The 27,481-nt window shown below is 37.8% G+C and overlaps 2 protein-coding genes across 2 annotated transcripts; one reads left to right on the top strand and one right to left on the bottom strand.

Moving 5' to 3' along the window:
• The first annotated feature begins 509 nt into the window (after positions 1-509).
• yme1l1b (YME1-like 1b) lies at positions 510-17,732 on the top strand. Its single transcript, XM_084411655.1, has 18 exons — positions 510-796; positions 2,035-2,160; positions 2,375-2,555; positions 3,576-3,668; positions 3,776-3,885; positions 6,000-6,150; positions 6,277-6,360; positions 7,734-7,907; positions 8,145-8,297; positions 8,496-8,628; positions 8,713-8,775; positions 9,112-9,224; positions 9,352-9,507; positions 14,088-14,239; positions 14,392-14,518; positions 14,686-14,759; positions 16,358-16,444; positions 16,560-17,732. The coding sequence occupies exons 1-18, from the start codon at positions 764-766 to the stop codon at positions 16,707-16,709; spliced, it is 2,160 nt and encodes a 719-aa protein (XP_084267781.1). The 5' UTR covers positions 510-763; the 3' UTR covers positions 16,710-17,732.
• A 1,399-nt stretch (positions 17,733-19,131) lies between these two features.
• On the bottom strand, positions 19,132-27,314 carry ptchd3b (patched domain containing 3b; the record flags this gene model as incomplete). The annotated part of the gene is made up of 4 exons (XM_084412715.1): positions 19,132-20,733; positions 22,777-22,922; positions 23,028-23,149; positions 26,595-27,314. 4 exons carry the CDS (start codon positions 27,312-27,314, stop codon positions 19,205-19,207), a joined length of 2,517 nt encoding a protein of 838 aa, XP_084268841.1. The 3' UTR covers positions 19,132-19,204.
• Between the last annotated feature and the right edge of the window lie 167 nt (positions 27,315-27,481).

Below are 27,481 nucleotides of genomic sequence, written 5' to 3' on the forward strand. Positions count from 1 at the left end.
TTGATGGAACTCATGTAGCCTACGCATCATTTCTCTAACTATAAATGAGGAAACCTTGGCTATATCAATAGAAAAGGATTAGGCTACGTAGCATCAACACTAATTTGTGATAATTTTGCACAATGCAAATCCATTTAAAAAAAATAATAATAAATTTACAATTACCATCGCACACCTGCAGGTTATATATGTGCGTAGGAGAGAAGACCAAACAAATAAATAAAATCAAATAAAATACCAAAAAACAATAGGAAATCCCGCACACTATCAATACTTGCAAAAAGGATCAATAAATATATATATATTAGCAACGTTTCGGTCTCATGACCTTAATCAGGCATATACCTTATATGCATTTGTCATGATCAAAGATAAAGGGATGGAATTATTGACATTGTTAAGATAAATTTTATAAATTGTATGTATCATTAAGAATAAAGAATGAATAAACGTATAAATTAACATTAAAGTTAACCCCAAGATTAATTCTGCAGAAGAAGAAATGCATAGAGATTCGAAGATGAGTAAATTATGATGACAAGGCAACAGGATAGTAGACATTGGGCAACGCAGCAGTTAAGACTTTTATTTTGTCACCCTCCATGCCGGATGTTGAATAATGTAATGCTGGTGAGTCTCCGCAGTCCGCAGTTTCAGCGAGGCTAGTTGAACGGAAGAGGGGACACCGGTGGAGGACATTACATGTAACTCCAAATCAATAAACTCACGTTGTCCTAAAGAGTTTGTCATCAGCTAATCGGAAATGTTTTCTCTTTCTACTTCCCTACAGCCACAGGTATCAAATCACATTTGTTAAGGACAGCTCGTTTCATAACTTTCCATGTACGCAGGCTAGCTGGTTAGCTAGCACTTACATCAGAACTGTGTGTCTGTAATCTCAAGATTTGAGAGAATAGCTTTTAAACATCACGCTGAAAAGTCAACGTCATGTCTCATATTATTAGTTCAGTCATTATTGCTGCAGCTGACTTGATTACAGTGTTATTGATAGGTCGTGTTTATTATTGTTTGTATAATCATACTATTATAGCACAAGAGTACTTTTCCATGAAAAGTCATGAATATTTAATCCACCACAATGTCTCAGATGAGTTAAATAGTATTTTATTATGTTTAATAGATTCAGTTGTGGAAATTATGTTTTCATAATCGACTTAAATGTAAATAACATCTTGCTTAGAATAATTTCATAGCTAAAAGCACACAGTTAAATAATATTGTAAAACTAAAAATAATACATATATATATATATATATATATATATATATATATATATATATATCCACCGTTTCATAGAAAAGACTCACAATATTGTTCACAAATGATGTTCCCCCCACATTTCTTAAATGTGTTTTATATTTCAATCCACTCAGTTCTACTGATGCTGTTTCCTTGATAAACAAGTACACTAATTTTGGATAAAACTTTCATTAGTGGAAAAACTGTAGGTGAAATCAGGGTTATTATAAATATAAATGTTAGTTGAACAATTTAAACTAAATAAAGAATGAGAAATGTTCCTTGGCCAATAAACAGAAATACATTTAAGTTGAAGTACTAAAGTTATTAACTGGAAATGAATCAAATTAAACTATAACTGAAGTATAAATTAAACCTAAATAGCAATACTTTAAATAAAATGACAAAAGCACATAACAAAATTAAACTAAAATCAGCATAACAAAAAATATAAAACTAAAAGCTAATTCAAAATATTAATAAAATGATAATGAATCTAAAAATAAAAATGGTTTAAATCATCATATTTTGTATGAATTTCATATTTTGAGATTGAAACTTTACCCTGGGCCGAGTAAATCTATCAAATCTAATCTTTTAAACGGCATTTGAAAAGCATATTAAAAAAACGTATGTTGAAGGCCTGGTTAAAGGTGTCCAGGACAGTTTTGATGTTACCCTAACATGCATAAATAATGTTTTGTTTTTTTTTTAAATATGTATTTCCCAGGACATTAAAGAAGAAATGCTTTGGTTTTGTTATGTTTTTGTCAGGTAACAGTCCAGCTGAGTCACCTCATCAACGCTCTGCACTCTCTGACGGGTTCAGTGAGCAGCAACACTTCAGTCAAGCACAAACACAGAGAGAACAGCCCAGAACAAGAGCTGAACAGCACAGAGGTGATTACATTTAACATCATATATATATATATATATTGTACACATGTATGTTATTGGTGTTGTTTTCCCTCTGTTCCTTCCAATCATTAGCTTTTTTATGGAAATGTGCTCCTAAAACGGATCAGTTGAATGTTATCAGCTTTTAAATGTGCTGTTCTGAAGCTTAACTGTTTTTCCTCTTCAAATCCTGCATGTGTGGTGTTGCGCTGGGAAGCCGTCACTGACGCTCAGGGATTTGGGTCTGACGGATCTAGGAGTCGGTCAGCTAGATGAGCTGGTGGAGAAGCTTCTGCCCCGTGTTTCTCAGCAGGACTCGCCGTCACAACCGAGGGCCGAGACAAACATCTGGAGGACTTCCCATCTCTCCTCAGATTCTTTCTTTCACAACAAACATGGTGAGACACTTCGCTTTCTTGAAACCTGAACCAAAGACGTAAATCAGAAGCTTCTTTTATTTTGTGATCTTGGTTTTTTATTATCAATTTCACATAGTAGAAATGTACTTACTGTGCATTTCTTTTGTATTTTGATTCCATCACATTATAATTCGTTGAAGTTCCTTGCGGAGGTTGCTGTTTCTTCAGTGCTTTTCCAGCATTTTCTGGTGCCAGTTTTCTATTTTCATAACAGGATTCACAATAGTTCATTGTTGGAGCTGTAATTGTAAACCTTTGAATACTTATTTATCTTATTGTTCAGCTTTCTCATGATGAATCTCTTGTCTATGGAAGCTTGTTTCCGTCACAGAATAAAACATTTTAAAAGATAATTGCAACTTTATTTCTTAGAATTGCGAGATATGAAGTCAGAGTTGTGTGATATAACGTCGCAATTGCGAGATAAAAAGTCAAATTAAGGGAAAAATACTTTATAACACGCAATTGCGACTTTATATCATGCAATTCTGACTTTATATCTCCCAATTGAGTGTTATAAAGTTGGAATTGCGAGATGTAAACATGCAATTCTGAGAAAAAAATTGCATTCAATAAACTCCAAATTGCGAGTTTATTTCTCTAAATAAAAAAAAAATTCATATACTTTATAACACACAATTATATTTGAGTTTATATCACGCAATTCTGACTTTATAACACAATTGCGACGTTATATCACGCAATTCTGACTTTATAACACACAATTGTGACTTTATATCACGCAATTCTGACTTTATAACACAATTGCGACGTTATATCACGCAATTCTGACTTTATAACACACAATTGTGACTTTATATCACGCAATTCTGACTTTATAACACAATTGTGACTTTATATCACACAATTCTGACTTTACATGAAAAAGTCAGAATTGTGAGATAAAAATGACCTTTTTAATGTTTTATTCCGCGGCGGAAACAAGCTTCCATATTCGTCTGATGAATTAACAAATTTAATTTCTTCTCTCTTATTCAGGATTTTCCAGAATGGGTGGTGTTACTCCTGTCTTCTCCAGGCAAAACAAGTCACCTCTCCAAACACTATGTACAGATCTCCAATATTTGCCATGTAATGTGTACAGTTTATTATTCAGTCGTCACAACAGGCAGCATCATTTTAAAATTAGAATCTGTGTTGGCCGCTCATGTTCATCAAATTGTAATTGTGTTTTTCAGTGTTGGTCCAAAATCGAGGCTTTAAAACTCTGAAGTCCAAAACACGGCGTCTGCAGGGAGGCTTAGACAGTTCAGCCGAGCCTGAGGGATTTACACCATCGTTTATGAAGGTCACCCACACAGTGCTTCCTTTGGAATGATATTATTAGCCTGATGTGTTTATTTCCATGAAGAGATGCACCCAAAAATGTACATTTTCATGATGTTCTCTCCCTCATATCCTTCCAAAAATGTATGACTTTTTCTTCTGTGGGTAACAATTCTTCAAAATATTTCAACTACATGACCACATGAGAATCATTCCTGGCAGAAACCTAGATGTCGTTATTCCCTTAAAGGGACAGTTCACTCATTAATTACTGTCGTTCCAAACCCGTAAGACACAAACACAAATGAAGATATTTTTGATGAAATCAAAAATAATGACCACCCATAGACTGCAACTTTCAAGGCCCAGAAAGGTAGTAAAGACTACCTAAAATAGTCCATGTGACTACAGTGGTTCAAATGTAATGTTATGAAGCAACGAGAAAACCTTTTGTGTGCAAACCTTAAGGGTTTGGAACGACATGAGGGTGAGTAATTAATAGGGCTGTCCCCGACTATGGATTTTCATAGTCGAATCAGAATCGTCATGTCTTGCCTATAGTCGACTAATAGTCGAATCATGTGTATGGGGGCGGGGCTTTAACGTTTCAAAGCGCAAATTTACAGAAAATCACACAAAGATATAGAAGAAAATGTATAAAAAACATTTTGGATCAATAAAACTAAGAAATAACATAACTCCAGAAAGGCCACACTGCAGACAGGATTTGCATTCCACATGCAAATCAAATTAAATCGGCTAAATTACCTGTGCGAGCAGGCCAGCCTGCACAACATCGATGCACCGAAAAAATAAACAATTAATTTACTAAAATTAAATTAGAACAGAATAGGCCTATACCTTTCTAATAAATAAAAAATACAAAACGAAATAAATTAGAATCAAGTCACAAGATGAGGAGCAAATGTGTGCAAAATGCCTAAAGTGCAGGGGAACATATATTCAAAACATAAGCCACAAATAGTTAGATTAGATAACCCTGACAGATTAATAAATAAAATAAAAATAAAGAAATGATTAAAATAACGATAGTAGCCAGAATTTTCAACTTTGTCTTTTTAACTGCAGAAACAACAATAAATGCTAAACTGGAGGCAGTCTTTTTAGCTAAAAATGTTCACAGCATCCAAAATTAAATTAGAACCGGCTGAAAAGTTTTGAAATCACTTGTACCCTACCTGATCGAGAGAACAAATCCAGTCTTTCACTCTGTCTGTGTCCGTTGGAGTCTTTTCAAATTGTGCGCGCGGATAAAATACATTCTAACGTGAAACCCAGTCTATGCGTGAAACGTGTTAACGTTGGCCGGCAGAAGTGCGATAATGGTTTTCCTGATGCTAAATCCAGCCTTGGAGAATATCCTTTCTGATGGTGTACATCCACACTTTTGATTTTCTTATCCCAGACATTGTTAAAGATTTAAATCCTTGCCGCGAAGACGCTCCTCTGTCGGTCACGGATCGAAAGTGAAACTTAAATCTGTCACAGGGTGTTTGGATTTATTCACGCACATTAAAAAATATTTATTAAAAGCTTCTTTCTTTGCACATTTTTATATACAGCATTATCATAATAGGCTGAATATTAACGTCTTGACATAAAAGCTAGTTCTATGTGAAATTGAGCGCCCTCATATAGCCAAAGGGGCATGATCCTCGTCTCAAAACACCTCTGCGAAGATTCGACCATGAGATCGGTAGTCGAATCAGGCTCCTCCTATCGAAGCATCGAATCTTCGACTATTCGGGGTCACCCCTAGTAATTAATGACAGAATTTTCATTTTTGGGTGAACTAACCCTTTAAACAGCGTAAAGAAAAACAACCTTCACATTTACATGATGTTTCAGAACTGCTTTTTGCACAATCCCTGGAATAAGCCATTTTCTTAATTGCATGTAACCATATTTAAAAGCCCTCCTTTTGATTTTCACAGAAGAAATTAAGACGTAGGCTACAGGTTTTGGAACGGCATGAGGACGAGTAAATTATGACAATTTTGGTTGTATTGCTTGATTCCAAATATAATGCTTTAGTAGGTTTTCACTACATTGTAAATGTATATTTGCTAAAGTTTATGTTGGTGTTACAATGTTATTTTTATTTTTGTCCATTAGGGTTTCCTCACACGAGACAAAGGGCCAGATGTTGAAACTCTGGACAAGCTCCTTAAAAACAAAAATATTCCTGATGGGCAACATGATGCTTTTAAGACTGGCTTTGCTGAGGGCTTCCTTAAAGCTCAGGCCCTAACACAGAGAACACAAGGCACGTCGTCTTAGATAAATAACAAATGATGAATTTTGAATGAATGATTTTGGTTTTCAACTTGATATGGGTGTTTCCTTTCTCATTATTTATTGTATAAAAAACATATGTCATCATCTTCAATAGAGTCACTAAGGAGGATGCGACTGATACTATTGGTGGTTTTGCTGTTGGGCTTGTATGGACTCTCAAAAACACCTTTCTTATCAGGTAAATGTTCCAAAGAAACTTCTGCATGTCTGATTTGCCTCTCTAACTAAAGGCTGAAATGCACTACACAACAGATTTGTGTTTTGACAAATTTGACAGATTTCACAGACAATTGAATAGTGTATGATAGGTAAACTGAGTTTGTTGTTTTGGGAATGGATTGAAAGTCTGCTATTGTTGGATCTTGAGTCATTTAGTACATGATGCCCAGTTTTTCTCTGTAACCATTTTGCAAAGTCGACAAGTGTATGACACAGTGTTCAGATTTTAAGTCATGTTGTGTATTCCAGCCCTAAAGTTGAGTATCTGCTTACATCAATTCTGGGTCCAAATGCTAAATCAGATGCCAACATAAACAGCAAATGCTGCCAATATACACTCAAGTGTGATGTGCTGTAATACTACCAAAAAAGAAAAAATCATGATCCTAACCTTTATCTCCATATCAAAATCTCAGATGGCCAGACAGTGATTCATCTTTTATGAATCGTTAAAATAGTGGTGTCCAGGACATCATGAGCCCGGAGACTGTAGAGTACAAGCTTAGCTTAAATGTTCCTTTAAATAAATAAATAAATAAATAGTGCTCATTAACGACTCTTGAGATAGTGCTCTCTATTGAAATGGAGTGGAGGCTTGGACCCGGAAAATGCATTTGATATGTTGTGACTTAGCAAGCAGATAGTTTATGTCCTGTGTGCCAAGTTTGCCAATTGTTTGAATGTAAAATCTGAATCATTGGAGGTTTCAAGTAGAGCCGCACGATTAATCGCTAAAAGATTGCGATTATTTATTCAAACACCCACGCGATCTCATTCCTAAACAACAAAAATACGCCTGTGTCTATTAAACCTGTATCGAATTAATTACATCGTTACACCAGTAGGTGGCGACAAGTGACTGTTAAAACATTTTTGTCATTGAATCATTCATTCAAGAGATTCGTTCAAAAACGCTGATTTATCCAGCAGTGAAACAAGTGAAGTCTTTTTGAGCGAGTCATTGAATCATTCATTCAAGGGATTTGTTAAAAACACGATTCATCCAGTAATTAAACAATTTATGTCATTATGAGTGAGTCATTGAATCATTCATTTGAACCGATTTTTTTACATTTTTAAATAGACTGCAGCAATTGACATTTTGTCAGAACATTATTTTGTTTAGTCGTCTATTCAGAATCGTGTGAGAATCGTGATCTCTGTTTGAAACAAGAAAATCATGATTCTCAATTTATCCAGAATCGTGCTGCTCTAGTTTAAGGTTGTGGCTTGGATTGAAAACCGATAGTAATGCTTACTTAGCTGGCTTGCCACTAGTGCTTGATGTGTGTGTGTTTGGAGTGTGAACTATAATGTAACCATTCCGGACAGTGCGATTCCGAACCACATCAGGCCTGGACTCGGCGGTGGACCCTGTCCAGATGAAGAACGTCACCTTCGAGCATGTGAAGGGTGCGGAGGAGGCCAAGAACGAGCTGCAGGAGGTGGTGGAGTTTCTCCGGAACCCTCAGAAGTTCACCGTTTTGGGAGGAAAGCTGCCTAAAGGCAAGAACTCGCGTTTGACAAAAGGCTTCAAGCCAGAACCATTTAAATAAATAGTTATATTTAAATTGTACTATTGTTTACTCACCGAACCTGTATGACTTTATTCTGTGGAATACATTTTTGACTAATTTTTACACAGTTCTCCACAAGTAAAATCAAAAGTTTAATTCTTAATTCTGATTCTTTTTGGCAGCTTTAGGTTTCTCCTACCACATTAACTTGTGTGTTTTTTTCCAGGAATCTTGTTGGTTGGGCCTCCGGGTACAGGAAAGACCCTGTTGGCCCGTGCCGTGGCGGGCGAGGCAGATGTGCCATTCTACTACGCATCTGGCTCCGAGTTTGATGAGATGTTTGTTGGGGTTGGTGCCAGTCGTATCAGAAACCTTTTCAGTGAGTACACAGTGCCACTCTAAATCACAATTCCAGCATGATTGTTTATAGATCATGTAGTAGGCCATACTATGTGCCTGATTCTGAGTTCTGTGAATGTGAAAGTAGCCAAAAGCACTCCCTTATGCCTAATTGGTAAATTAATGATTGTACGACCGCTACAAATGTTAAAGCAGTTCTCCTGCATTTGTCCTCTAGGGGAAGCTAAAGCTAACGCTCCTTGTGTTATCTTCATTGATGAGCTGGATAGTGTTGGAGGAAAGAGGATTGAGTCTCCCATGCACCCCTATTCTAGACAGACAATCAATCAGCTTCTAGCAGAGATGGATGGGTGAGCCATGCAACCTAACGAACTGATGACTGCGTTCCAGTGGAAAGTTTGTGATCACTAACCTTTGGTGTTTAACATCTGCAGGTTTAAGCCAAATGAAGGCGTCATCATAATCGGAGCAACAAACTTCCCGGAAGCTTTGGATACGTATGTAGATTTCTTCTCAAACATCTAAATACTAAAGGGTTGGTTTACGATACATAGTAAGATATATATGTTTGAGTTTGTTGGGGTTACTTCTCATATAATGTTGCTGATTGGTCAGAAGATCTGTTTGATACATTATTAGCTAACTGTGTGATTTGTATATGCACATTTCTGAAATTCATAACTTGACACAGTCACCTTTGATGACAGATCACTCTAAATTGTAATGTAGAAATGCATTTTCTGTAAAGCTGTTTTGAAACGATGTGTATTGTGAAAAGCGCTATACAAATGAATGTGAATTGAATTGAATCTGAATGCTGTCTTGTTCCCCAGCGCTCTGATCCGGCCAGGCCGATTTGATATGCAGGTCACCGTCCCCAGACCGGATGTGAAGGGTCGCACTGAAATCCTCAAGTGGTACCTTAAAAAAATTAAAGTAGACACTGGTGAGTGGCATGTTAAATACTCATTTCTTAAACTTACAAGATTCTAAACTGTTAATGTCGTACGGTAAAAAAAAAGAGGTAATAATACAGCAAGTAAAGTAGGATTGTTGTCTTTTCTGGACATTAGCTGTGGAGGCAGAGGTCATTGCTAGAGGAACGGTGGGGTTCTCCGGTGCCGAGCTGGAGAATCTTGTGAATCAGGCTGCTCTTCGGGCTGCTGTGGATGGGAAAGACATGGTGACCATGAAGGAGCTGGAGTTTGCTAAGGACAAAATACTGATGGGTAAGTGCCTTTAAAGGGATACTCCACTTTTTTTGGAAATAGGCTCATTTTACAACTCCCCCAGAGTTAAACAGTTGAGTTTTACCGTTTTCGAATCCATTCAGCCGATCTACGGGTCTGGCAGTACCACTTTTAGCATAGCTTAGCATAGATCATTGAATCGGACAAGACCATTAGCATCTCTCTCAAAAAAATGACCAAAGAGTTTCGATATTTTTCCTATTTAAAACTTGACTCTTCTGTAGTTACTAGGGCTGTGCCGGTAAACTTGACAACCGCACCACCGCGGTTGTAAAGCGCCACCGCGGTGGCTGAGTAGTACCGGCGGTGTTTTGCCTAAAAAAAATTTTGTATATGAATGCTGTTTTACATTAATATTATGACACACAAAGCTTTGTTTACAAAAGAAATAATAGGTTAGCAATTAAATGTTATATCGCAGCCATGGAAAAGTTTGAATTCATGACGAATGAGAGAGTTGTAGCCTATGAGCCCATAAACTTAAGCTTTGTCGGCTTTGAATTCTGGTTTGCGATCTGGTCACCCGATTATTAGCGAATTTAAAAATATTCCATTAGTTATTCCTTATAGAAAGCTTGAATTATCTACTTTTAAACAAAACAATTCAAAACGAAAATAAACCGACTAGCATATTATGTTTTCCGTATGAAGTGTGCATTTCTCAGGCGCGTTCACTGCAAGAGTGAGCATCGTCAACTTCATCTTTGCAGCTCGACACTGACACACACACACACACACAAAACACTTTATTAATAAACAATTCAAATGTCTTCTTGCTATATTTGACACGTTCATAATCATTACTTTTGCCGGTTCTTTGTGACAGCTGTTATGTGCGTTATTTGCAGCACTGCGTCACCCTCCGGTTACATGAACGCGTCACCACTGCATCAGCACCAGAACATGGAGATTTTATTTTAGAGAATGATCGCACAACAGACATTAGAACATTAGATATTCTATAATTAAATCAACTAATCGAATATTCAAAAATCGTGACTCATCCCTGCATGGAATCTCTTTTTTCTTTTCCCAAATCTTCACTCGCGTCTCACCCAAAGACGCGTTAAACGTTTCTTCCTTTGTTCGCTTTTAGGTCGATTATTTTCGTATTCTTTACTGTGTTAAAGTAGAAAAACGCTGTATACAGATAGCCAACATTTTTACTTGTAAGTCAAATTATTTTTAACACAGTTCGTGCTTGTTAGACATATTGGTAAGGCGCGTCAAGTTCATTTTGTAAAGCGCGTTTCACACGCGCGGGTGATTTTAGTTTTGCTTTCTCTGGCAGCGCGCAAACAGCTTAAATGCCTTGCCCTTGTGGAAGATAAAATTCGCTCTTCATACCTTTTACATAGGGATGCACGATAATGCATTTTGGCCGATATTCGATATGCCGATATTTTCAAACTAATTTTGTCCGATGCCGATACCGATACCGATATATACACATTTTCCCCCTGATATATTTACACTTTAATTTTACTGAAGAGAAATCCAAGTCTCTCTCCTGTACTACCTTTACTGTATTACACTCATGTGTTGTAGATAAGGCAATTTACAAGACAAACAAAACAACATTTGATTCTACCATAAATGTATAATTTTACAAATGTAGACAGACATTCACCCCTGAAAAATAGGTAAATTATTTATGCCATTGCCACAGTTTATTTTTAAGTTCAGACATTAAACTTCAGTTCTTAGAAGTAAAATAAATAGAAAAAAAAATTCAAATAAATTTTTTTACATCTTCTCCTACTTGAACAGGTCTACCAAATGCTCCCCTGTTTTCGGTGCTGATGCGGTGGTGACCCGTTCATGTACTGTAACATGTAAGGGTGGCGCTGCCAATAAAGCAGTGTTGGGAAAGTTCACTTTCTACATGAACTAGTTCAAAGTTCAGTTCACAAATTTTAAAATGAACTAGTTCAGTTTTTAGTTCATATAGGCCTACTCAAAATTTTGAACTAAGTTCACAGTTCCAAAAATGAACTAGTTTATAGTTCTTTTTTTCCATGTTGTTGCGAGATATTATTTTTCAAAATGATTACCACAGCCCCCACAGACAATTATTTTATCAGTTTTAACACTGAAGATATGCGTCAGATTTTTTCCCATCTTCACCGACCTTATCATAAAACTCGTTTAAATGATCATACGACGCCTCCTTGCTGCTTTTTGTTTTGATTTGTAACGTAAGTGATGAGTCGTTCATGAAAGACTCGAGGTGAAGTAATTATTTATGTTCCCTGTAAACGATTTTTGACTGCATTATAATGATTTCTTAATTCAGAATATGATCAAGATTGCGTAGGTGGATGTGTTCGGGGAATTTGCCAGTTAATAGTAACATTTAAAGCCCCTTAAATGAACGAAATGACTCGAAAAAAGATTTGTTCATTTTGATGAACGAGATCGAACAAGAGGTCGAACACGGGTGGCTGGTGTTGCCAGATTGGGTGTTTTTTCTGCTACATATTAAGGGCGGTTTACGGTGGGTTTTAGGTGGGTTTTCGCCTGGAAGGCTTTATAGAAATCTGGCATCCTACTGAACGAAGTTAAACTGAGAGAGCGTGGCGTTCACAGACACCAGAATGAACGAGTTCACAGTAACGTTCATCAGGCAGTAATGCGGTACGTTCAGTTCACGTTCGCCCAAAATATGAACGAGTTCATGAACTATCGTTCAATGAACGCGTTCAGGCACAACACTGCAATAAAGCAACTGTAACTGTCACAGAGAAGCGCAAAAGTAATGATTATGAATATGTCAAATATAGCAAGGAGACATTTTAATTGTTTATTAATAAACAAGTGTTTTCTGTGTCGGCTGCAAAGATGAAGTTGACTGACTCGCGATCTTCGGAGTAGGCTCGCGAGTCAGTCAACTTCATCTTTGCAGCCGACACAGTGAACGCGCCAGGGAGAAATGCACATTTCGGATTACATAGTTTTCTTTCGTTTTGAATTGTTGTGTTTAAAAAATATGATTTCAAACGTTCTGTAGATAATAGATATATTTATCAGGTCTGTGAGGCAAGTAAGCTATATGCTGAGTTTCGTTTCATTTATGAGACGAACTCCAGTTCACGCGCGCGCCTCTGTGTCGTGATATCTATTATCTGGTTTACTTATTATTTATTAGGCTAAATCCAGGCAATTGGTTGATGAAACATTTTTTAAAATTAAGATACAATTAATACAAAACGAAATTCACTTAGAAAGGCTTTGCGCTTTCTGTTTGAGGTCTCTGTGGAAGTTTTAAAGCAGTCTCTATCAGTGCCGCTTTCAGAGCGTTCACGTCTGTAACCGAGAACTGTCACTGTTTTTCCTCATAAATGCGAACACGAAAAATAAAATAAAATGAATATTTTATGCTCTGTGGAGAGCATAGTAGCTTGGAGAGTTTACATAAGTAAGCTACAGGACATCGTCTTTCGAAACATGACCTGCACGAAAGAAAAAAAAAAATACTGAGCTGCATTCTACCCAGCACTTCTGAAAATGCACTTGCGAATGCGTCTCTGTCCCCAGCACATCTCAAACCAAACTGATGCTCATGCTAGAAATGCCTCCACATGTTGGAAGTTTAAGTTGCTGGCACTCATGCTATGTTCACGGTCGTCACGTGCACATAGGAAACACGCCACCCTATCGGCAAGGCTCATCGGCAGAAATATTCATATCGGCCGATGCCGATGATGGTCATTTAAAGCTTTTATCGGCCGATACCGATGTTGTGCCGATATCATCGTGCATCCCTACTTTTACAAGTAGAAAACATGAGGATATCAGAAACGAGATCGATGGTCTCTTTCCTGCTCGTGTCCACATCCCTCTCAAAGCGCAGAGCGGTAGGCTTTATCACGCGCCTTTGTGTGGAAAGTTTTTTTTTTTTTTCTTAATAGATTCAAATTTATTATATTATGTAAGTTACCAGTATTTACTGATATTTATTTCAATGCTTTTCAGGCTTTAGTGTGTTGTTTCTTTTTTTTTTTTTTTTAACACCCCCCCCCAACCCCCCAACCACCGAACCACCGCAACACCGCCGGTATTTGGGTCCATTACTACCGCGGTGGTAAAAAACTGCCACCGTCACAGCCCTAGTAGTTACATCGTGTACTAAGACCGACGGAAAATGTAAAGTTGCGATTTTCTAGGCTGATATGGCTAGGAACTACTCTCATTCCTGCGTAATAATCAAGAAACTTTGCTGCCGTACCATGAGTCCAGCAGGCGTAATGATATGATGCAGCAGTTTTAAATAGGAAATATATCGAAACTCTTTGGTCATTTTTTTGAGAGAGATGCTAATGGTCCTGTCCGATTCAATGATCTATGCTAAGCTATGCTACAAGTGGTACCGCCAGACCCGGAGTTAGGCTGAATGGATTCGAAAACGGTAAAACTCAACTGTTTAACTCTGGGGGAGTTGTCAAATGTGGAGTATCCCTATGTGGAGTTAAAGTATCCCTTTAACTCATTTTGCATGATAAACTTTGCTCAAGATGAATGAATACCTTGAGTTTTCCATTCACTTTCTCCCTCCTCAGGCCCAGAACGCAAGAGTGCAGAGATTGATCAGAGGAATAAAGAAATTACAGCGTACCACGAGTCAGGCCATGCTATTATTGCATACTACACCAAAGGCGCCATGCCCATAAATAAAGCCACCATTATGCCGAGAGGCCCCACTTTGGGTCACGTGAGTACATGCTAATTCGTCATCAGAATCTAAAGCTTGAGAGGCCTTGTGTGTTCACCTCTGGGTTGAACTTCTTAGAGATATGTGCTCTGAGTTTTATTTAAGTTACAAGTCTTCCTTGATTTAGATCCAGTCTTTCCTCTTCTCTGTAGGTGTCCATGCTTCCAGAGAGTGACCGCTGGAGTGAAACTCGTGCTCAGCTTCTGGCTCAGATGGACGTCAGCATGGGCGGCCGAGTGGCGGAGGAGCTCATTTTTGGCAGTGAAAATATCACTACTGGTAGGTTGCAGGACTGTTTGCTCTGGTATTGCGGTGTATTTCAATCATTAATTACATTTGAGCGACCCGGCTGTAAGTACATGGAATGTTTATTGTACTTCATATTATGCAAATACGTAAGAGGGCACCGAGTTGTATCCGTGTAATGTTTTGTTGTTTTCATATAGGAGCATCAAGTGATTTTGACAGCGCTACAAAAATAGCAAAAATGATGGTGACCAGATTTGGAATGAGTGAAAAGGTTTGTCATATTTATCTGATCATCTCTGGGTGCTGAAATATGGTTTCAGGCCTCAAGCCAGACTTTGCATGTATAGTAATAAATGATAAAAGGTGCAGAAATTTTGTAAAACTAGTCGTACAGTCCAGAGTTCTTCTTTTTAATACCCGTTTCAAAATCTTCTATAAGGTAGTTTATTGTTAGTGATAATGATGCTGCCTTTAAAGATTTGACATATATTCCAAGGCAGAATCACATGTAGCCTTCACGGATAAGCCAGTTTCAATTTCCAGAATCCATCAAAAGGAAAATCAAAAAAACTGTTTACTGTATATTAGAGCTGCATGATTAATGGTTAAAAGATTGTGATCTGGATTCAAACACCCACGCGATCTTATTCCCAAATGACAATGATTGGCCCAGAGAGAGCAGTTGTCATGTATAGGTATGAAACAGCTTCACAAATAATATCATTATTTCTCTTACAATAATTCATATTATCACAGAAGTACTGGGATAAATGTTTATAGGTCGGATATAAACACTGATGTCTACGGAATCTATCAAAATAAAAGAAAGATGCTTCAAATAAAGATTGTATCAGTTACATCTTAAAACCAGTAGGTGGCGACCATAATGACTGTTAGTATTTGTCATTAAATCATTCATTCAATTTATGAGTGAACTGATTTTTTTTTATAATTAATTCAAATTAATATATAATAATATAGTAAAAAAAAATATATTATTTTAAATCGACTGTAGCAATTAATATTTTGTCAGAACCTCTAGTAAATTAAGTTATATTGTTTAATTATCCGTTCAGAATCGTGATCTCTATTTTAAACCCCCAAAATCCTCAATTTGTCCAGAATCGTGCAGTTCATTGTAAACTGTAGTATTTCTATATAATACTGTAACGGTTGAAAGCGCCATCAAATTTGACCCATTTTTGTGTATTTTGCTGGGTGCTTTATAATTAAGTTGTATAATTAGCTTTTATATTGGCACTGTACTAAAACTAGTTAAAATAGCATCTGCAATTGCCTAAAATAGAATAAAATAGTTGTGATTAATCTCACGAATTCCCACCAGTCTTAGTAAAACAAAGTGAAATAGTAAAAATTGTTAAATAATACAAATGTCCACGGATACCCTAGCAACCAACCATCCCACCCCTAGGTCTTTCTGGTGGAACCCTAGTCTTAAAACTTGTGTATTTCATTAATAGCTTAGAAACATGTTACCTTACTACTTGTTGGACTTCTCTTGTATGTATTCACCAGATGTCGTATAGGTCATACAAGTTTGACCCATGCTTTTTTGCTTAAAGGTGAAGACCCAACTTTATGCATGTTTTGTAAGATTCCCCTCTCTGTTAAACATATATTATTGGACTGTCCTGGGTTTAGTACAAGTAGAATGCTCTTTTATGAAGTTATTTCACTTATGGACTTTAGTAAGATATGACTTGTGTTTGTTTGCTTGGTTTTATTGTATTTATATGATATTTGTATTTTTGTAATTACATTTTTGCCATGAAAATAGCCTTAGATGGTTACATGGCATTCAATTAAACAATCTATCTATCTGTCTGTCTATCTTCTCTTGTATAATAGTTGGGCGTCATGACATACGCTGACCTCACCAAGCAGAGCCCAGAAACGCAAGCGGCCATTGAACAGGAAGTCAGGATACTTCTGAGGGTAAACTCTCTTCTGATCGAGCTCTGTCCTCTCTACTAACACATCAGTAATGAAACATTTGATTCACACTGACTACCGCAGTTTTTGACTCTCATATTTGTTTGCTTGCTTCTAGGATTCCTACGAGCGTGCTAAAGTGCTTTTAAAGTCCCGAGCTAAAGAGCACAAAAATCTGGCCGAGGCTTTACTGCGGTATGAGACGTTGGATGCCAAAGAGATCCAGTTGGTCTTGGAGGGAAAGGCATTAGACCCTCAAGGCAGATGAAGGTCACCAGGACCAAGAAACGGACAATGGAACCCTAAAAGACATAAATGTACATATGCAACCAAGAGCTTGGTAGGCCTACTCTCCCCATTGCTAAAATTGTATTGGTTTTTTTTTTTGAGCCAGATCGCTGAATTGAAATTAGTCTCAATTTTACATGCTAATAAGGAAGGTGTAACACAAACACCTCCATGGACTTTTTATTTCCAAAGAAATTGATCTTGTGAGAATTCAACTCATTTAGTATATTTCACTTTTTTTCTGTACCGTTAACTGTAAGTTCTTCCTTATTTATAGTGAAGCAGAAACTCATTTTGAATAAATCCTTAAGCTGTAAGTGATAGTTCAGTTTACCATAAAGTCAGGAACAATCACTGTCTACCATTTTTGACCTAGTTGTCTGAGCCAGACTAAGTGTGTGTTTCATGGTGGCCTTTGAGAAATGTAAGGGAATGTATTTTCTCACTGAGGGACTGTGGAATGTTTCAAAGCCCTTTGGTACTGAAACATGTTTGTTTATGTGATGCATTTGATCATATCTGCTTGTGATCAATGCTGCTTCAGAACAGTTTTAGTCACTTTTTGTTTATACATAGAACCCCAGTGTGTTATTAGATGACCTTTCCTAGATCAACTTCACGGTGATGAATAAACTCCTGTAGTTCACGCTCTGTTTCTGCACCTTCATGAACTACACAAGACTATTTTTATACAATGTGGAATATCACACGATCCATATTATAGGTTTAAATGCTTCCTGTCTTCCATCAGTTTGATTATACACACCATTCATAAAACAGAAGGAAGACCAAAAGGAAATATTCATTCAGATTTGATGTTTGTTTCTCGGGTTCCAGTGGTTACATTGGGTTTATTCAGCTTTATTCTATATATTATTTATTCATGTACAGCATATTCATCTATGAGTTTACCTTGCCTCCAAGTATGTTTGCCTTTTATCCAAGCTCATTTTAGTTGTGTACATACAGTAAATATTTGTAATCAATAAAATTGAAAATGAAATCATTGTATATAAGTGTATAAATTGATTTTAGTCAGATTTTTTGCCTGCTTTGTCATTTAAAATGATTTTTCGGTTGATGCTATTGCACATTTAATAATGAACGGGAGCTGGACTGAATAAAGGAAACATAATAAAACTCTGCATAATTGTTATTTTCATGTATTATGAACGTTATCATTTTACACAACCAAACAACTGCAAACTAGGTTTTCTATTTTCTGAAGAACGTGCGAGTGATGCAAAAGTCGGTGCCACAATATAGTATATTGCTAGGTAGTGTTTTTTAGTATGTTGCTAACTGTTTGCCCACTTGCCCAAATTAAAAGAGCCTCTCCTTTAGAATCCACGTGATTTAAGGAAGTACTTCTCAACCTTTTGGCTACAAGGCCCCTAAATTGTCCGAGACTATATTTTAAGGTCCCTTATGTCAGCCAAGAGATTTCTGGTACCTCCTCTGTAATAACAATCTGCTTTTGTTGTGTTTTATTTACATAAACTTGGAGGCAATTTACTAAAATAATTATAATAAAATATATTAAAATAACAATGTTCTTCAGGGTTTACACTCTTAGTGATCAATGACTTTTCCAATCATTCGTGAGTAGTTTTTTTTCATGGTTTTTTTTTATCACAAATTGCAATTTATGATCATATTCTACCTGATGTAATATTTTAGAGCTTGAAAAAACCAGAAAAATCGTAATAATAAAAAATGTCCATGATTTTTTTTTTTTTTTTAAAGATTTTACTAATTTGCATAGCCTTTCCAGGTCTACAAATCACACTTTAAAAGTCCATCTCTTAGCAGTTTTTTTTAACAATTTGTGAAACCTGGTTCTTCAATAAAAAATGTTCAGGGAACAAATGAAAATAAGAAATATGATATTGTGGCAAGCAGGACGAGGCCGAGAGCCGTGAGAACGGAGCAAGACCAGTGGCGTGATTGATAATGCGCCTCACTAGACTCGTATCTCACGGAGGAGCTTCGGAAGCATAAAAGGAGGAGTGAAGGATGAGAGAGGACCAGGCCTGGACAGTTATGTTTTGTTTAACTTCTCTACAGATATAAGTTTGCATCTTGATTTTAGTTGTTTTAGCTTATTTAAAGCTTGTTTTGTTAAATTTGAAACCATTTCAAGCGCCCGCTTGGAAGTGTGCCGAGGAACTGTAAGAGAAAAGTTATGTGTCTAAGTACAGGTTACTTTTTAAATTCTTGTAATCATACAGTTACTGACTTTAAATTACAGTTACAATAATTTTTTACAATGTGCACATATTTCTAAAGTAATATATACATGGAAAACATTTGAAAAATGAAATCTGCTTACTGTTCACAGCACAAACGCATAGTTTAAACATCTTTAAAAAGTAATTGTCCAAAAATATATATTTCCCTTTTTTATTAAGTAAAATGTTAATTTTACAATTATACTGAAAGATTGAGAGGAGGAAAATTCGTTTAATATTAAATTCAGTGCTGCCATAACTTGTGGCAAAATCCAAAGAAAGTTAGAAAAACTGGAATAAAAGCAATACCATGAAGCAGCCCGAAAGCAATGACTAGCATGACGATGGTGAAGAGCGTTCTGAATATGTAGCTACTGGAAGCTGAGAGTACCACCACACCCACAATTGTAGAAAGAGCCCCTTGAAGTATGGGGTAGCCCAGGTGCGTCAGTGCCTCCACAACTCTCTCGTTCACGTCGGGCTTAGTACTGGACACAAACATGTAGGAGATATGAGCGGAGAAGTCCACGGAGAAACCGATGCTAATGATCAAGTTAATCATGGAGATTGAATCAAGGCTAATGTTTAACAGAGCCATGAAGCCGGTGACTCCCAAAATGACTGAAGCGATGGCAAAGGCCACCCACAGGGCGCAAAGAGGATTTGGAATCAACACAAGGGAGATAACCAGCATTACTGCGGTTGCCATTGTGATGGTCTGAAGAGTGACATGTCCTATTACAGTATACTGATCGTGGTATATGAAGGCCGGATGGTAGACCAACAACGGGCACGGGCAGCTCTCTGCTGTCTTCCGTAGTGAGTTCAACATGTTCTTCTCTGTGGAGTTCTGAACAATCGTCTGAAGAAACAGACGTGAAGAGGCTATGTTGTTATTGGTTATGTTGACATCCTGTTTGAGCATTGGATGGTGGTCCAGAAACTGATACAGAAGTGTTTTAAATGTAGCTTCTGTGCTGATGTTACTTCCGTGTTGCTCTGCATACTTTTCATAGGAGTGAAGCCAAGATGTCGACAAGTTCTTGACAGAATCCAGCTCCTGGAATTGCATAATACAGGACTCAAGTTGATTACGCTCATTCTCCTCCCAATATGGAAATGTGCCGTTGACGGCTAACATTACATTTGGACCATTATAACGAAAGTATGTCTTCTCAGCCTCATAGTATTGGACGATGTAGGACTTATCAAGTGCTAGGTTCTTGAGATCAATGCCTTCCTTAAGCTGCAGGCAGCCATATACACTAACAGCAATGTACACTAAGTAGAAAAAAACTACTATTGCTTTACTCCAAATTGTTGTCAAAAATGGTCCATAGTACTTCCTGAAGAACATTGTCATTGGGTGCTCTTCCTCGGTTCCTGTGTCATGGTTATAAGATCCTCCGACACAGCAGACAGTGTACGCTTTGGACCGTCCTGGTGGGACCTCCTCTGGGACCTTCATGCAAGTCAACCAGTGTCTGTTCGCCCCCTCCCTTCTGCCATTCAGAGCCAGACAAGCTCCAAAGAAAGTGATGTTATAGAAGTAGCAGAACAAGATGGCCGTTCCCGCATACAGACAGAAAGACTGAACGGATCCAAAGGGGTTCCCGTAGCTGAGGTAAAAGGCTAGCACGTCAGTCAGGGTGGTGATAGTAATGGAAATGGCTGCCTCCCTGTAGGTTTCAGCCATGCGGTCTGGCACTGTGTCTTGAATGTTGGTCCGTTGCCAGCTGGAGATCATGATAAACATGTCATCGATACCGATTCCTAAAAAACAGTTTCACATCTTGAAATGAAAATGTGTCAATTGTGGAGGATATGAAATGTGGTGCTACATTCGCATTTATGCATTTTGAACCGTTTTATACGATGTGACTTATAGTGAGTGGGGTAAGATGTGCCACCCACTTAAAAGGATAGTTCACCCAAAAATGAAAATTCTGTGATTAATTACTCACTCTCTAGTTGTTCCAAACCTGTAAGACGTTCGTTGATCTTCGGAACACAAATGAAGATCTTTTTGATTAAATTTGAGACCTTTCTGTCCCTCCATTGACATCTATGCAACTACAACTTGGACGCTTTAAAAAGTTCATAAAGAGATTGTGAAACTAATCCATATTAATTAACTGGTTTAGCCTACATTTTCTGAAGAGACTTTAACACTTTATATGATGAACAGATTCAATTTAGACTTTTATTCACACATAAACATTCATAAACTCACACATCAGTTGAGGTAAACGAAGCTCAAGCATGTTCGCTTGACGTGTGAGAACCAATGAGGTTCATTCTCGTGTTATGCATCATGTTTGAGCTTCTGCAAGAACCAATGAGGTTCATTCTCGTGTTACAGATCATGTTTGAGCTTCCGCAAGAACCAGTGAGGTTCATTCTCGTGTTACGCAGCACGATTGAGCTTCATCAAGAACCAATGAGGTTCATTCTCGTGTTATGCATCATGTTTGAGCTTCTGCAAGAACCAATGAGGTTCATTCTCGTGTTACAGATCATGTTTGAGCTTCCGCAAGAACCAGTGAGGTTCATTCTCGTGTTACGCAGCACGATTGAGCTTCATCAAGAACCAATGAGGTTCATTCTCGTGTTACGCATCATATTTGAGCTTCAGCAAGAACCAATGAGGTTCATTCTCGTGTTACGCATCATATTTGAGCTTCAGCAAGAACCAATGAGGTTCATTCTCGTGTTACGCATCATATTTGAGCTTCAGCAAGAACCAATGAGGTTAATTCTCGTGTTAAGAAGCACGTTTGAGCTTCAGCAAGAACCAGTGAGGTTCATTCTCGTGTTACGCATCATGTTTGAGCTTCTGCAAGAACCAATGAGGTTCATTCTCGTGTGTCAAGCAGGTTCTGTTGAGCTTCTATTTTTGTTTGCTGATCAATGGTTATATGTGAATAAAATGAAATCTGTTCGTCATATAAAGTGATCAAGTCTCTTCAGAAAATTTGGAGTAAACCAATTAAGATTAGTTTCACGATCACTTTATGAACTTTTTAAAACGTCAAATTTTCGTAGCTGTCAAAGGAGGTCTCAAATTTCATCAAAAAGATCTTCATTTGTGTTCCGAAGATCAACAAAAGTCTTACGGGTTTGGAACGACATGAGAGTGACTTTCGTTCATCTTCGGAACACAAATGAAGATCTTTTTGATGAAATTTAAGACTTTCTGTCCCCTCCACTGACAGCTACGCAGCTAAAAAAAAACTCATCACATTCAGCTGTATGTTCTATATGGCATTTCAAATCTATCCAGGTCTCAAAATATATATCTCAAAATGGAAGCCTTTGGGTAAAGTGTGCCAGGTGTTTTGGTATAAGCTATACCAGTGGGTCGTCTAATAGTGATAGCGAGCTTCGCCTCCAAATGCAGGACTATTACAAATATTCTAACAAAAGTTGTTTCAGTCAAATATTCTGTTCCATTGTTTGAGTCCAACAGAACATAAAAAGCAAATAATGTGCACCAAAAATAAGACATGAAATGGATTACTAAATTGTTATTTCATGTTTTTTTACTGAGATGTAATTCATTTATTCACTTAATTAATTCCCCAATTGCTCAAATTCCCCACTGACATGACACAGCTTACCTCTAACATGGGCAAGTCATATTTCTATGGCCTGATGTTATAGATGCTTGCACCGTGGCACAACTTACCCCAGTATGCCCTGATTTTTATTTATTTATCAGTAGATCCATTACCTGGGAATCAAACTTGCAGCCTTGCCATTGTTAACGCCAACTGCAAAGATAATAAACATTTCAGAGTGGATACATTATCTTACCAAGAATCAGGAATGGAGAAGATGCCACAGTAATAACAAATGGCACATTCATGAGTAACAGCAGCCCGAAGCTGGACAGCACTGCTTGTGCGGTGGAAAAAACTCCAAGAGAAGCCACCCACACTTTATTCCTCACATTGTCAAACCTGTTGAGTAAAATTAAACAATGTATAGCTTTTTGCAATCAATATAAGACTTTCAATCTGTGAAATATATTTCAGTTCATGAAATAAAATACACTGGGTACAAACCTCAGGCAAGATATTATTGAAAATGAGATGGCAAGAAAGTAAGTAATTGCAAAAAGTTCAGTGACAGATAGGGTACTCTTCTCAAACTCCTGTTGTCTTGACATGGAGGTGAAATAGGAGATCTGAGAAGAAAAAATATCATTAAAACCTTTCATTTAAGTCATGTCAAGTCACCTTTATTTATATAGCACTTTATACAATAGGCCTACAGATTGTTTCAAAGCAGCTTTACAGTGATAACAGGAAAATAGAATAGAATAGAATGAGGCATTTATATAGCGCTTTCATATGTACTACTGTACACCAGTGGCGGCTGGTGCTAAAAAATGTTGGGGGGGCACAACAAACTGAATTTTCAATTCAGGACTGAATGTAGGCTTATTGTTAAATAACAATTTAACAGTGATAATAATGTAGCTATCATTAGCCTAAAGTTTAGCTAAAACTTCAGCCGGTAGGGTTGGGAAATAGCCAATTGCCAAATAAATCTGAATTTTTGGGCTAAATGGCGATGTATGGTATAATCTGAGTATTTAATTATTATTTTTCTATTTGAATAAAAAAAACCTGTATTTAATTTTTTTTTTTTTATATTTAATATTCTGATCGATATTGTCCTACAAACAATGTTTATATTGAAGGTTATAAAAACAAACATAGTGTAACCTTGCTGTCTATCTGCAGTCTATCCAAAAAAGGGGTCAAATCACATTACATTCTAACATTGCAACATTACAATCTAAAAACAAAATAATGTTTTTTTAAAGAAGTAGTTCAATTTAATAAACCAAAAAAAAAAAAAAAAAAAGCTAATATCATAAAAATACACATGTAGGTTTGAAATTCTCTAGCACATTTATGTTCACCAACAACAACAAATATTCAACAACAAATGTTTTAGCTAAATATATTTATAATTTAGTGCTAATGTATATTTTAGTCAGAATAATTGCGCTCCTATTCTATTGCGCTCCGTCTGTTCGGCGCGCATGCACGCGGGGGCGCTCGTTCACGGAAGTATAGCTTACAGAAAGCTCGCCCACTCATGACAGCAAACTGGACTTTCTAACATTTACAGATGGAGAATATGTCCGTGAAATGTAAGTTATGCACTGAGGAAATTATTGGATGTCACTTCAGCTTATGGCTAAATACTAATAGAGGTACATTTGTTTCCACCAATCGCTGCACAAGTTAAGGTTACGTATGATGACGAAAGCACGTTAGTGCGAGCCCTCCCGGAACCCATAGAGAATGCATTGCAGTGCCTGCAGTTCGAAAAAAAAAATCTTTGAATGTAAGTCTATGGGAAGACTCTGGGCGATTCTCAGCCAGAGTGAAATCGCCCAAAAAGAGGCGGTTCTCCACAGAACGTGACTCGGCGCTGATTGGACTATATCCAGAGGCAGAACAACAGTGAGTGACTGCTAGCGTAACTCTGTGGTTGAATGAGATAGTGATTGAAAGTCCCTTTCACACTTTGGTGGTGCGTCGCCCGATCGTCCTAATGAAGAAACCGCCGCTGCTGTACACCCAAAGCGCTTTACAATCATATCAGGGGATCTCTCCTCAACCACCACCAGTGTGCAGCATCCACTTGGATGATGCGACGGCAGCCACAGTACAATGGCGCCAGTGCGCTCACTAGGGCTGTAGTACTCGAGTCCGGTCTTGGACTCGAGTCCGGACTCGAGACCGTTTTTCTATGGTCTCGGACTTGTCTCGGACTCGCTGTAATTCGGACTCGGACTTGTCTCGGTCTCGGCCACTGGTCTTGCCAAATATGGCTTTAGGTCTCGACCGAGTCCAGGTGTCTTTATAATGTTCCTAGTAAGCACACATACGTCGCCGCGATATTAAAACAAAATATTATTGGAGGGAAAGTGAAACACTGGCCAGTGGCCACCTAATAACTAGCGATGGGCATTTCGGCTCTTTTTCGTGAGCCGGCTCGTTTGACTCAGCTCACTGAAAAGAGCCGGCTGTTTTGACTCGCAAACGGCTCTTTAAAAAATAAATGTTTAAATAAACTCGCCTAAAGTCCACCGCTAGTGCAACGTGAATATTCACATTTTTAATTGTCCATAACAAACCGAAAACTTGCCTGCTTGCCTTGCACATCTAGATGATCTAATTAATGGGCAAAGTTTTCCGACTTTTTTCTTACCTTCTTTTTCTTACCAACCGCCACCCACCCGGATTTAATTAAAATATTATTTTTCGTCTCGTCATTCGTCCGATCCGCGGTTTATCCGCATCTCTAGTGTGTGTGTGTGTGTTGGCTCGACCCTCATGCAGTTTAACTGGTTGACATTGCGTGTATTGACAGGCTGATCATACAGTCGAAACGAATGTGTGTGCTCCTTTAGGCTTATAGGCTATAATCATTTTTTTTTTTTTTTTTTTTTTTTTGAATTAGTCAATTATTTTAAATACAATTCAAATCATTCATTATTTAATTATTACATAATGATTTAATTTCTATAGGCTTTATTTTTTAGCAGACTTTTTTTTTCCTGTCCTGGACTCGGTCTTGACTCGGACTCGAACCTTTTTGGACTCGGTCTTGACTCGGACTCGAACCTTTTTGGACTCGGTCTTGACTTGGACTCGACTAGTCCCGGTCTTGGACTTGTCTTGGACTCGACAAAGGTGGTCTTGACTACAGCCCTAGCGCTCACCACACACCGGATATAGGTGGAGAGAGGAGAGAGAGTGATAGAGCCAATTCAATGTAAGAGGATTATTAGGAGGCCATGATTGGTAAGGGCCAATGGGTGTAATGTGGCCAGGACACTGGGGTTACACCCCTACTCTACACTACGAGAAGTGCCATGGGATTTTTAATGACCACAGAGAGTCAGGACCTCGGTTTCACGTCTCATCCGCAGGACGGTGCTCTTTGACAGTATAGTGTCCCGATCACTACACTGGGGCGTTAGGTCCCACACAGACCAAGGGTGAGCACCCCCTGCTGGCCTCACTAACACCTTTTCCAGCAGCAACCTGGTTTTCTCAGGAGGTCTCCCATCCAGGTACTAACCAGGCTCAGCCCTGATTAGCTTCAGTGGGCAACCAGTCTTGGGCTACAGGGTGATATGGCAGCTAAAAGATGCATTGAAGTCAGTTCAGTGTTGATTTAGTTTCATTGTATAGTTCATCAATTATTTAATAGTTCATTTAATCTATAAAGCAGTTCTGCAAAAAAATGTGGACGATCATATCAGTACAGTCAGATCAATAATATTGTTGAATATTACAGTCACATATACTGAAGAGTCCTTGATTATACTAAGAATCACAGTATGCGAATTGCGAACCCCCCACAATACAAAAAATGTAATGTTCCATAATTGTTAGAGCAACATTTTTATTTTTATTAAGTTAATGACTGTCGTTTTAGATTTTACCCATTAATCTTTAATAAAGCCTATTTATTTTTATTATTATTTTTTAATGGGTATGGTTTGAATTGAATTTATTGGAAAATTCAAAACTGGCAAAACATTTATAAGACTTAACACAGTGCTCACATACTCAAACAAAAACATTTAACACTGTACTTACTTCTGTTACAGAGGTTGTTACATTCGAGAGCAAGTCTATCAACTCTTGAAGCCAGGCATCTCCCAGTGTATTATTGCTCTCTTTCAGGTAATAGAAAAGTCTCATTGCTTTGGCACTTTGAACAACTCCACTGTGATCCACCTCCACCTTACTGATGACATTTCCCATGTTGAGACATTTGGATTCTGACGGACAGTACTCAGGAAACGTTATGTTGACAAAATGAATGTTGCTGGCATTATTATGTAGAACATCAAGCATTACATCAGAGTTGCATGTTCCATTCACAGTTGCGCAAATATCCGAGAACACAAATGTCTGTGCGTCGTGCGTTGCGGTGATTCCTCTAACTTGTCCATCGATGCGAATGACCTCCTCTAGTGCGGCAACACTGAGAATGTTAGTCTGACAGGAGAATATCAAAGATGCAAAAACCCCGTCACTGTTTAATCGTATAATTGAAAACTGCGAGTCAATTTGTGGAAAGGTTTCTTGAAAGAAACGCCTCTCCGCTTTAGCGCGGCCGTTTTTCGGAGTAAACTGCTCCTCTATGTCGTTGGATTTCAGGTCGTTCAGAAAGTAAAATCCTCCTCCGAGACCTGCGGACACCAACAGCGGTAAAGTGACAAACCACCACGGGTGAAGGCCTACGAACTTACCGAGACTTTCGAAACACATTCGGATGGGCTTTTCAATGCAGTCTGTGATGTAGGACACCATGACTTCTGAAGAGCTCATCTGCACATCTGGTGTTGAGGAGATACACTAGAACACATATAGGCCTAACATCAAAAGAGCAGGTCATATTTCTCCAGGGAACAGTACATGTAAGAACACAGTGTTCTCTTCAGGCTTTGTCTTTTGTTATCTTGATAACTATTTCCACT

This window comes from Rutilus rutilus (genome assembly GCF_951802725.1).
Source record: "Rutilus rutilus genome assembly, chromosome: 6".
Lineage (NCBI taxonomy): Eukaryota > Metazoa > Chordata > Actinopteri > Cypriniformes > Leuciscidae > Rutilus > Rutilus rutilus.